We start from the raw sequence: 12,623 nt of genomic DNA, 5'->3' as shown, positions 1-12,623 counted from the left end.
TTAAGCTTTGCTTCAGAACGCAGGTTTTTCTGTATGGTATCAATCATTACCATGAGCAGCTGTTGTGACATCATAGTATCTGACATCAGCAGAGGATGAAGTAAATAATTTTAAATGAACTAGTAAAAACCAAATTTTCAAGTACATTAAGTTCCTTTCATAGATTTGTCAGGGAATGGCTTTGAAGGCTTCACAGTTATTCTAAGCTATATTTCTTGTGCATTTTAAACTTGTCTATGCTGTGCACTAGGAAAGCATGGGTGAGCAGGAATGTGTATTTTGTTCTTTGTTACTTAATGGTAAGCAGCCATGTCTATTTTTGAAAGAGACAAGCTGGAAGAAAGCTGTGGTCTTGTAAAATATGAATTTCATTTACTGTTTAATAAGGACTTTTACTGTATATTTTAACAAAACCACACCAATTGTAAGCACTTAACATGTCACATTATCTCCTAGTGAGGTCCAAGATGCTTTTCTTAAGAAATGCAATATAATCAAACATGGCTTTTTCTTATGGCTTAAAATAAAAAACTAGATCTGACTCCAAAACAGCATGCACACTCAGCTTTTAGTTACTCGTAGACCATTTGGCTGATTCAGTTGAGGATCTGGATTTGGTTCTTCCATTTATCATCAGTGCTGACTTTATGGAAATGCAAGTAGGTGATAGCCTATCCCAAAATTTGGGACAGGCAACTAGACCACAATTGGAAACATTCATCAGTCACCAGTAATAATGACTGCATTTTAAAATTGGCAGAAGGGTATCAGTATATTATTGGGAAGTTAGGAAGTGAACGGGAAGGGATGCATAAAGTATTCCTGCTTAACAGGAGAGGGAGAGACTAAAGCCAATGCACTTCTGTAGCTGAGTGGGCTGTCACTAGTGTCTTTCAAAACTGCTGTGGGGTTTTTTTGCATAAACCTCATGTAGCTCTTTGCAGGTAGCTCTGCTGCCACGCAGGATGTTCCCCTCTTGATACATGTGAATAGCTTCTGTCACCCTTTGGGGAGATTATGACCTATTTTGATGTATATTCTGATTATGGAGAAAATATAATGAAAACCATTGAAAATACACATGGAAGGATAACATTCTTACCCTTTAACTCTCTCTGGGAAGTTTGACAAAATAAATTTACAGAATCCAAAGAATGTAATTCTGTATTTGTATGTTCAGTAAATGCCAATAATTGAAGGTCTAATGTTCATGAATCCACTAATAGGTACTGTTAGTGTAACTAAAGCAAAAAGGTGAGTAAACTTAATTGTTCTGATTCAATCGTTCCTTCATAAAAGATATTAAATATTTACAGAAACAAGCCTGTCCACAGGCTAAAAAGTAGCATTACCAGTTGAAATGTTTTCTAAATTCACTAGTCAATTACTGATAATCAATGAAATAATGAGAAAGAAAATCATCAAAATGCTTCTAGTACTTCATAACTATCAATTGTATTTTTAAATGGTCCATATTAAATTGGATAACCGTCGCTAAACACGGTATGAATGTTTTATTGGTCAGTAAGAGTTATGTTGCCACAAACTGAAAATATTTCCTGTTGGAAGTTGTGCATGACAAAACTGTGTATCTATTTTTTAAAAATAGCAACATGAAATTATGATAAATATCTCACTGGCTGTTCTTCAGAATGAAACTATTTATATCCAGGAAGGAAGGGATCAGATATGGCATCGTCACAAACACAGGGAGTTCCTGATTGTATGGCTCCGATAGAGCTGCCTCGAGCAAGCATCAGATCTGACAGGAGCATATGGGCTCCATGTGGCTGGTCTCAAAGCACAGTGGTTTCTTGGGCTCTGCGTGCATTCCTGGGGACTAAGTCTGGGACAGTTCCTCAGAATCTTCCTTGCAGAGGGGTCACCTCGTTCCCCTCACGAAACAGTAAGGGCAGAATTCTGTGGGAGAACTAATATGGGAGAAATGCCTTACTGATTTAATTTTCCTTAAGTCTTTGTAGGTTGGCTTTATTGTAGGAGGGCATGTTCTGTCCCTTTGTGTATTTTTTGTAAAAAAACTGGCATCACAAACAGCTGCTGTGATCGCTCTGCCACAGAACTAAAATCTAGTTCTTTCACTGGAACACGTTTCAGGGAAAACAACATATCTAACAATTTCAGCCCTAATGAGGGCAGACTTCTCTCAGATAAGAAAATTTCACATATATGCAGAGTAATGGGAGTCTTAGATAAATGCTAGTCCAAGTCAACACTTTCATCCTCGGCTGTATGATGCTTATAATATTAATAATATAATTACAGGAGAGACAGGTGGCAAAACCTATTATTAAGGTTGCCTGACTTTTCCCATAGTCAAGGAAGCCAGCTGTTGAGCCCTGCAGCTGACTGGGATTGTCCAGCAACTAGAGGCATACTGAGCCTGACCAAGCTAAGGAGGCCGTTTCTCCCCACGAGTGGATATCTGAGGTAATGATGTATACTTGACTGCTGAATGCCTAGATTGTTTTGTTTGGTTGGGGTTTTTTTATTCTGTTTTAATCTTGCTCCAGCTCCTTTTTGTTATGTGATGTTATGTAAATAAAATGTGAGTAAATTCAGGGTGTTCATCCTCCAGGCTAAGCAGCGGCATTATGGTAGGAATCCAAGGTGAGCTGAGTTTCTCATTTGTGTGTTTTTCTTTACTGTTTAAAGGGTGCTGAAGTAAATGTGACTTCCATTTCACCAAGTTATAAAAAACATAATTTTTTTTCTAGACTGTACCTCCAACAAGTGGTTGTAGCCAAGTAGACATAGGCAAATAGTAGACTACATTCATGTCAGCTGGTCTTGTTGATGCTGCGGTGAGGATGAACTGTTCAGTCACAGTACTAGCCTGTGTTGTTAATTCATTATTCCATGCCTGCCTGCCTCCACAGCATGGAGAAATTCACACAAACATGCAAACACGGGAATAACTTTGTCTTCAAATCCTTCCTCAAATGTTCTTTGCAATGGTGCCCCACCAAAAGTTTAACAAGAGCTAAGCTGTTGGTGAGCTGAGATTAGGGCTTATCTCTCTGACCTGTGCAGTTTCCTTGAACTCCCTTGGCACTGTAGCCAGTTGTTTCTTGTTTTAGGCTTAGATTCTAAGTTATCTGTCATGTGGATCATTTTTCTCTCTTTGCTTAGTATCTGACACAATAAAATTTTTGTCTGTAAGTACAGCTCCTACGTGCTTATAATGATAATAAATATGATCATCTGGGAATGAATTAAGACTGTGCAATAAAGGGAACGGATTCAAGTTGTTTACTAAAAGGATCTGTTTTCCAAGAACCCTCATCTCATTTGTTTCAGCAACAGGAAAGCAGGAGTTGAAGGAAGAGAAATGAGATTTAAAGCACTTAACTTATTCCCTGGAGCAATATGATTTATTCATGTCTTTGTCATAGAATGTTTTTGAAATGCAATGGTAAATGACTTATACCTGTCTTTTTCACTGGTAGCCATTAATACTACATTTGTCATTTTGGGGGTTCCTGACTTCTGCAGTATGAGCCCATATGTTTTAAATACAGGATATGTGTGCCTAAAGTTAGAAGCTATTCTTTGAACCTAGACAGCACTGTATACTAGTTTGAAAGCTATTGCCTCAAACTGGTCACTCAAAATTAATGAATGTTTAATTTACTCTTGCTGGGTGAGAGACCCCATATACAAAAATCAGGTGACTCAATCCTTTGATTCCCAGAGCTGCTGTAAAGATAGACAAGTACCTCTAGAACTGTTCCTGTATTGCTTTGAGGGCCATATTAAAGCTGAGGAAGCAATGTAATAATTCTCTCTTCAGAGGAAAAAAATTTCAGTAGTGTTCAACATGTGGCCCCAAGCACTGCACAATGGAGAAACAACCACGTTCTGCTGTTTGCTCAGGAGGAATGGTCTGTCTTTTATACAAACAATAAAATTTTGCTGGTCTAAATCCAGCATTCCAGCACCCTTAGGGAGCAGGTCATTCTGTGCAGCAACAAAGCTGGGGTTGGCCGGCCATAAACATTTAGCGTTCCTATGCCCACGCTACAGGAGAACTTGCTGGACCAGATTCTGCTTTTCAATACGCTTTTGTTACTGCAATGTTTATTCTAGGCAAGCTGTGAAGTATACAAAATCACATCAAAGACGACTGAGCTATTCTGGGGGGAAAAAAAGTCCTTAAACTGTGATTTGTTTACTTGTTTAAAACACTCAGAATTCTTTTGTTTTGCAGATTTTCTCAAATTTGCTATGGTTTATTAAAAAAAGAAAAAGAAAAGAGGGAGGAAGCCAAGTGAACAACATCCTTTAAAAAGAAAACAAATTCTGATGGTTAAATTCATGACACTGGGTGTGACCCTCTATATATTTACAATTCCCTGACTAGTGTTCATGGCTGTCCATGATGAATTTGTCATAGGATATGATGTGAGCAGCATTTCTTGAAAATAATTCTTTATCATTCAAACTTCAATACTTCTCAACAGCTGGTTAGGGGAAATATTTGCATAATATTATGAGGGAAATAAAGTTTATTCTAGTAGTAAAGGATGAGAGGAAATTTTTGTTTGCATTTATTTCAGCTATAAAGAACTCTAGATTAATAACATGAACCTGAAAAGCAGGAAGAGTATCTTCAGGAGCCAGGAAATTGCAAAGTGAAGCTCTCGCTGCTCTGGTCTGGCACAGTGAGATTAATAACAAACAAAAATGTAGTTTTGTATTAAAGATGTTTATCATAGACCAAGTAAGTCAAAGCCCAGAATTCTGTCAAGCAGTGTCTAACACTGATTTAAAAAATTAAAAACTAGATTAACATCTTGAATGGCAGCCTTTAGCCATTTTCTTGCTATCAAAGTTATCGTAGTTAATTTTCAAAGCCTGTCAGTCTTGCAGACTCAGTACAGGTTAGCTCTGATAGCTAAAAGCCCTGAGCTTCCCTTGGGGATCTTAAATGCTGCAGTTGCTTTAAAGCTGAACTTTCCAATTCCTTAAGGTGCTAATTCTGCTGAAATTGAAGGTGGACAGGAGCTAGATTCCAACTTGCGGTGCCACTCTGTCACCTGCTGTTGTTGTAGTCACAAAGGGGGAAGTATAGCATCTATACTAGGGGAGGTATAGCATCTATACTACTGTACATCATAGGATGCTACCTAGCTCTGCCAAATTGGACAGCTTTTCCTATGGTCTCCCTAAATTCTTGATGTAGGGGAACGGTTTGAAATACTGCTTCATGTTTTCCCAGATGTCTGTAACACTGTCTGGCAAATATGTTCTGCTGCACTCAGGGTCTTCAGCAGCCACCCTATGGACTGGGTAACTGCCTCAGGTAATGCAGAAGAACTCAAAGTTCTGCTATATTAAAACTGGATATGAAAGCAATTTAGAATTGCTTTCAACATGCCCTAAAGTTCTGTGTATGCTGGACTTTAATATTCTTGTCAGTGACCATTTTACCCAGAAATGTCTTTCTCTGCAACTAGGGGGGTTGCTTACCTTTAAACCACCAAGAAATGAAGGTTTATGTTTGATAAGATTGTTTACAGTCCTGCTGTTCACATAACAGCTGCAGCAACAGGCAGAACCAGAGTAAGAGCTCTTACTTCATTCTCTAATTGGCAAGCTTCTACCTAGGTAAACCATACCTCTTGTAATATTCTGGATTTTCATGCTCTTCTTGTCTGTTTTTGGTGTTTACATATTAAACAGAGTTGTCAAATGTTTTTTATAACTTCCTGGGAGGAGAATACATAATGGAGTTGCAAAGGCTAACAGGTAACCCCATGATACTGTTTGTCTTGGACTGCGTTCTTGATATATCATCCCTGCTCCCAACCTTCTGTTTTCAATATTTCTTTACATTAGAGTTGTGAAAGGGTAGATACTACACGTCCTGCTTTTATCAGTAACAGGGTAAGCGCGGAAAAGATGTGTAACTGAAATTATAAAGTTCATTCTGTAAAGGCCCAAGATACATCCACAAGGGATTTGTGTGCAAGTCTTAACTCTGGTTTGTTTCTCTGTGTGTCGCTTCTTCCATCTGCTCCTTTATGTCTTTTGGCTATGTGTCCAGATCTACTCAGACCTACTTGTTAGTATGATCTACCCTATTTTCTTTGTTCTTTCCTCCTTTGATCATTTCCCATGGTCGTACATCTAAAAGTGTTTATTCTTTTCCTCCTATTTTTAGTTTATAAACAAACAGCTAAACAAAGGTAATAGGAACATTCTTCAGAATGCTTACAGCCTTCTTCACAGTTAAAGCCCCAATATCATATTTTAAATAATCTTATTTTGGTCCTAATTAAAAAAGGTTTTGAAAATTCATTCATTCTACACCAGTTCATACTGTATAAAGCCAATGTAAACATTCAGTAACTACATATACCTCCACACCAAAATCCTTAGCAGCTTCATTTCCATCCTACAGAAAGAACCTCATTAATTCTGGTCTCTATTAATTCTGTGGATTTACAGAACCATGAATTTGTCTCATTTGCAACAGAACTAAAAAAAATGTATTACATTTTATGCCAATGAAAAAATCTTACATGGAGAAGAGCAACTTTGTGGATTGGATCAGTGGCTGCTGATAGCAGTACTACCCTTCAAACTGTACCCCAGCTAATTTTCATTTCCATTTCCATACTCTTATTTATTGTTATTACCAAGACATGACACTTCATTACACTTCTTAACTGTAAAATTACTGGAAGAGAAGAATACCAAAAGGAAGACTTGACAAAATGCAGTTGTCCAACCTTGACAGGAAGAACAAACATTTCCTGCTTAAGTTTTTCAGCAGAATGCCAGAGGAATTTATTTTCTAGTATCTTGTTCATGTTAATCTTTTGCAAATAGTTAAGCTTCTGTCTGTAGGGTAATTAGAACAATCTCTTGTATTGCAGTGGTCTAACAAAGAATGTGGTTAAAAAAACCAGAAAACTCCGTAATAGTAACCCAACTAGTCCAAAAGGTAGAAGAAACCACTAACTCATACAGCAGTGGCAAAATTAATCTGAGTTTCTAGCTGTAATACAAACAGCTTCAGAACTATAGAGCCCAGTTCTGTGATGTTTATGCAACACCAGCTTTATCTGTATCGTGGTGGTAACTGAATCAGATTGCATTAGCTTTAGTGCAAATATGGGCTTTAGAAGGGGTTCTTGCCCACCTCCAAGCAAGAAGAATCTTCAAATCTTGAAAAGTGATTGTGGGTACAAATCAGTAGCATTTAATCCCAAAGTTTAGATGAAACATTAGACTTTCTTTCTCAATAGCTGTATGAAATGTTGACGTGCAATTGAAATGCAAAAGTATTTAGGGATTTTGCCCATTATGAAAATCTATATATTTCACAAAAACATTTTTTATTTACTTTATATAGGTTTGTACAAATCTGTATATGCTGTTTATCAAATTCAATACTTCTTACAGTTTATTTTAAAGTTTATTTTAAAGCACTGTGAACAGGAACTATTCTTTTCCAGCATACCTCAGTCTTCATATACAGGCATCACTTCCGAGGCAGACATACTCTGGAGTTGGCCTCTTTCACTTTGTAAGCCTTGTCTTCTATTCTTTCAGACATGTTGTCAATTGTAATGATACTTCTTCTAAGAGTAGCTCCTTAATCCACCAAAAAGCAAACAGATCTGACTTCAAGAAACAAAGCATTTATCACAAGATAAATTTCAATTGCTTTAGTACTTAGCCAGACTTTAATTGGTGATTCATTTATAGAAGCCTTCTTAACACCAGATTCCTAAGCTATTAATTGTCCTAACAGTTCTGATGTAAGTGCACTAACAGGATGCACCTAAAAACCAGCCCACAGTGGACACCAAACTCCTAGTGTAGGCACACCCATAGCGTTCTCTGGATTCATCTAAGTTGTGACCTACCAGTCTCCAGGACTAAATTCTAGAAAAGCAGTGTAACGAATTGAAACGTCTTCCAACTTCATTGGTAAGAGCCCCTCAGGTATCATTAGACATATTTCATTATGCCCAGGTCTCCCCTAAAAGCAACTTTTTCTTCCTTTAATAGTTTCTAGTATAGTTTATAGTATAGGAATGGCAGAAATCATACCCAACTTTCACTTTTAAGAAAGAAAAGCTGTAATTTTACCCACAGTGGACTGACAGGCTGTCAGCATTGTTCGCGAGAGACAGGATACAAAAAGGACAGATCAAGTCCAAATTTGAACTTCTTATATTGGAATGTAAAGGTAGACAATGATCAGACCAACGCAATAGAAGAAACAATCCTCATCTGTGAGGCTGTGAAAACAAAATATTAACAATAATTTTAACAGAGTTGGAAGGGAGGGGTGGCAGAAGGCTGTGTGGTTCCTGATCTGTTTTCCTTCTACTGGACAGACAGCATGAGCAACGTGGCGGTGGGCTGAAGGCATCGGGACGACACAGCTTGCTCCAGCATGTACATAGTGGTGGGGAAGAAGGCGCATCAGTTCAGAAGTCAGCAAAAGATTAACGAACTATTAGAAGTTTGCTTTCTAGCATCCTTTTTCTCCCTAGAGTATAAGCAAAAACCTGTTAAAACATCAGTTTAAACCACACCAGCTTAATCTTATCCACTGACTCAGCCCAGGCCTCGCACCTAGCTCTGTCCAAACCCTCCTGCCACCCTGCCAGCCCGTCGCTAGTGCCGGCTTCTTCAAGCCGCACATATGCCTGGAGCTGCTCTCATCTCGTACCACTTCACAGACAAGGGCAGTTCAGCCCGTCTCGTCACGGCGTAAGAAAAGCTGCCGAGTGCCTGTTTGGTGAGCCCCGGCGGGCACACCGCAGGCCCTCAGGGAGGCGGCGGGACCGGCCCCAAACCCAGGGGTGCAGCACCCCGCCCCGGGGCCGGCTCCCTCGGGCACCCACCCCACAGCCCGCCGGGCCCCCCGCCGCCTCCCTCCGCCGCAGCCAGCCCGGCCCCCGGCGCGGCTCCAGCCCCGCTCCCCGGCCCGGCCCGGCCCGGCCCCGCCCCGCCGCAGCCCCTCGGGCGGGCGCGCAGGAAGATGGCCGGGCAAGGCGGGAGCGGCGCGGCGGCGCGGAGCGGTGGAGGCCGCGGCATTGTGGTAAATGCAGAGCGTCTCCCGGCCCGCCTCGGCCGCTCGCCCGCCGCGGTGCGCGATACCCCCGCCCCGCTTCCCCGCCGCTCCTGCCCGCCCGCCGCCGCCGCCGACCGCGCGCCGCCCGCCCGCCGCTCAGCGCGGCTCCCCCAAGGCCGTCGCTCCCTCGGCGCGTTGTGCTTGACCCCCCGCGCCTGCCGGGCCCCGGCACCGCTCCGCTCCCTGCCTCGCCCCTCTGCCCGGCCCCCACCCCGAGGCCGCCGCCAGCCCCCGCCCGGCCCCTCACGTCCTTCCCGCCCGCGGGCCCCCCCCGCCACAGTCCCCGCTTGCTCCGGGCTCCCCCGACCGGCGCTTGGGCCGCGTCGCCTCACCGTGCTCTGGTCCCCGCTCTGGCGTCGCCTCCCGCCACACGCGCCCGTCCCCAGCCCCGCGCGGGCTGCCGGAGGGGGACGGTGCCCGGCCCGGCCCGCGGGCTGCGGCGGGAAGGGGCGTGTGGGGCTCCCCGGGCTAGAGGCGGGCAGGCCGGCCGGCTCCCCAGGCTTCACCGGGCTTTTGGCTTCCGCCGTAAAAATACGGTGCTGAATGATCCCGAGCGGCGGCTGTGGCTGTGGCTGTGGCTCTGCGTTTCACCGGGTTGCTTGAGTACTTGAGATCAGGAGCCCCCGGGATCCCGACCTGTCTGGCTCCCACCGACATGCTTAGAGGCCTCCCAGGATCTGGGAGCACCGAAAGCACGCGGTTAGGCTGCCCCTTGCCCTGCGGTGGTGGGAGAACCCCCGAACTTTGGCAGGACGTTCTGAGTACCTGTGTGGCTGAATATATTACACAAAAAAGAACAAATATGCTCCGTATTCAGAGGGACAAACCAGATTCTCTGTGAAGCAGATACCATCACTGCCACCACCTGAGCTATGTTCTTATTTTATGTGGCACTGGGATTTTAACCGTGTGGCAGAACAGCCACCCAGATCGTGGCCCAGAGCTGGGAGCGCCGTGTAGGCAGCAGTTACACCCTGTCCACGCCAGCGTCCCCTCCATCCCCCTGCCTGAGAAACCCAGCACTGTATGTTTGAGCTCTGTCTGAAACCACTGTGCACCAGTGGCCTCTCCTGACACCCGTGTAATAAATGACCTTTTTAAAGTGGGTGACTCTGTTTAGTGCCAAAGCAACGTGAGGATATTGCAAAGGAGGAGGTGAATGCTCATAACCATGTTCGTTCTGATTTCATTTCTTCAGCTTGCTACACTCAGATGCATGTGCTCCCCAATCCCCCCAAAAACAACCAGAACTAAGGCCAGTGCAGTATGATTTAAGTTTACAAAAGGCAGACTTCGCTTGATGCTCACTCACTTACCAAAGCAGAATCCAGATTGTTGTTGCTGTGAAGCAAGTACTGTGCTCAGACCTCACATGCACCCACTTTGCCAGACAACGAAACTAGCAATGTTCTTCCAAGGGTGGTGCAATTGAATGTCTCCAGCTTTTCTCTTATGCCTCAAGGGAATGCTTTTGGGTATTGCCATGTATTTGTATTCCTTTTTATATACATTCACACCAACTTTTTAAAGACTTACTGAAGAATTCCAGCTGGGCTGCTTGAACATGCCAAGCCTGAACTTTAAAAATAGCTCTGTCTTTCACTTTTTTTTACACACTTGTGTACCAGTGTATTTAGTAGATATATTTACTTATCCAGTTGAATACTTTCTATTGAAACAATCACAAATATTTCCTTCATATTTTGAAGGGCTAAAAGGCAGAAGTAAATAGGAGTTGAGTTTAATTTGAGATGGATATTTTTTGATGCTGAGGATAATTGCACTTTTTTTAAATTCACAAGCAGAATACTCATAAAAATTTAATTACTTGAAAATTGTCCTATAGCATAATGGTGTGAATAGCTTTAGGGTAAATGAGAATTTCTAAGCCTTATTGTTGGGAAGTGCCTGTTCAAAAGAAAGACGAAAATGAAATAGGCTTATCATATTAGAAAAATAATTAATTAGAAAGTACACGTGGATTTAATTTTATTTGTCAAATGCCAGTGAGCTCTTGTAAATGAGAACTATATTATTGCAAAGTGATGCAGTTAATGTTTTATTCAAGAGAACCAGCATAGATAGGAGAATCAAAATTTTATCCTGATCCTGTTTCATAAAGGACTTACTGTAACCTAAGTAAAAGCTATTGGTTTGTATGAATTCTGAAGTAGTTTCCATCCATTTAGTTTGGTCTTCTGCATCACACTAAAAATGTGCACTTTGACGAGAATGCGTAAGTAAGCAATACTGACAAGGGTTCTTAGTAGGTGTTTATAGTTCTTATGCAATTTAAAGCACTATATGAAATTGTTTCATTTTATGTTAAACCACTTTTGAACAAAATCATGCCAGACAGTTCATTGCTACAAAATGTTTAAAAAGTATAATCCACCCCTATGTATTAAAAATGAAGATGGGAAAATAGGCTTCCCAGGCCTTCTGCAGGAGTGTTTTTGGAGCAAGATTTGCCTCTAATTAAAAACCTCCCCAAGGAGGATATTTATAATCTCCTGTTTCTATGGAAGTGAGGAACATAACTAAGTAACTTTTTTCTTTTGTGTTTTCTTTTGTGTAAGTCAGGGGAAAAGCTGTCATTGATTCCAGTGATCTCCGAGTCATGCTCTTTATGTGCAAATGTACAGTAGTAATTACCAACAAATAGCTTTTTTTTGATACAGGAACTGCTGGGCAGAGTTAAGAAAACATGACAGCTGAGGTGTCTGTAGCTGTCAATGAGTATGTAAAAAAAACCCCAACCAAACAAAAATCCATGAGGCAGAACACTGTTTTGGTACAGCATGAGGCAGGGCTATGCCTAAATTCAAGAAGACTAGGTGTGGAGGAGCAGCTCAACACCAAATATGTTGTGTTAGCCTAGATATTTTTGAGACATGGTTTATTGTTCTACTCTATGAAATCATAAACAGAGGTTAGTTTCAGTGATGGTCCTTTAAAGGCTATATTTAGCAGAAATGCCATTAAGACATGTGCTTTACAGAGGCAAGTTTCTCACCATTTATCCTTCTACTCAAGGTTAATGTGGCCAAGCTGTAGAAAGAAGAAAGACATAACTTGAGGAACATGGTTGTAAAGAAAACCTGTTAGGTGTCGCTTTTTATCCTGAACCAATATTGAAGCAAAGCTTTGTAATGATTCCAAGGTACCTTGTGAATCTGCAGGTGTTGTCTTTCATAAGAAATTGTGAAAATTATTGGTTTAGAGTTTGCTTAGTTCTTGTGCTGATGACTTTGCATGTTCATAGCTTTCTACAGCCTTTGCCTGTTGGCTGATTTTTTTCCCTACTAAATCTCTCCTGCCATTGTATGCTGTGGGATCTCCTCATTGTTGTTTTCGGATACTTACGAAACTAAGATACATTAAATCTGTAAAATATTTTTTCTATAAATGTATGGATTTACAGAGTAGCTGATAGTGAGGTGAGATGTGAACAATTTGCAATCACCTTTGATGACTTACCTAAATTAAAAATCCCACTTTTGGC

General features: G+C 41.6%; 1 protein-coding gene and 1 long non-coding RNA gene across 2 annotated transcripts in view; one reads left to right on the top strand and one right to left on the bottom strand.

Moving 5' to 3' along the window:
* Nucleotides 1–7,349: 7,349 nt before the first annotated feature.
* LOC141942642 (uncharacterized) lies at nt 7,350–9,826 on the bottom strand. Its single transcript, XR_012628691.1, has 2 exons — nt 9,451–9,826; nt 7,350–8,530 (listed from the first exon to the last, which is right to left on the bottom strand). It is a non-coding gene; the product is annotated as an uncharacterized LOC141942642 (long non-coding RNA).
* The window catches only part of PRTFDC1 (phosphoribosyl transferase domain containing 1), a 49,578-nt gene continuing 45,957 nt past the window's right edge, over nt 9,003–12,623 (top strand). Inside the window, exon 1 of the mRNA XM_074866365.1 lies at nt 9,003–9,085. Within this exon, the coding sequence (XP_074722466.1) occupies nt 9,026–9,085 (60 nt within the window). The 5' untranslated portion in view covers nt 9,003–9,025. The remainder of the gene's footprint in view (nt 9,086–12,623) is intronic.

This window comes from Strix uralensis, chromosome 1, assembly GCF_047716275.1.
Source record: "Strix uralensis isolate ZFMK-TIS-50842 chromosome 1, bStrUra1, whole genome shotgun sequence".
Lineage (NCBI taxonomy): Eukaryota > Metazoa > Chordata > Aves > Strigiformes > Strigidae > Strix > Strix uralensis.
This window is presented reverse-complemented; position numbering and strand designations above follow the sequence as displayed.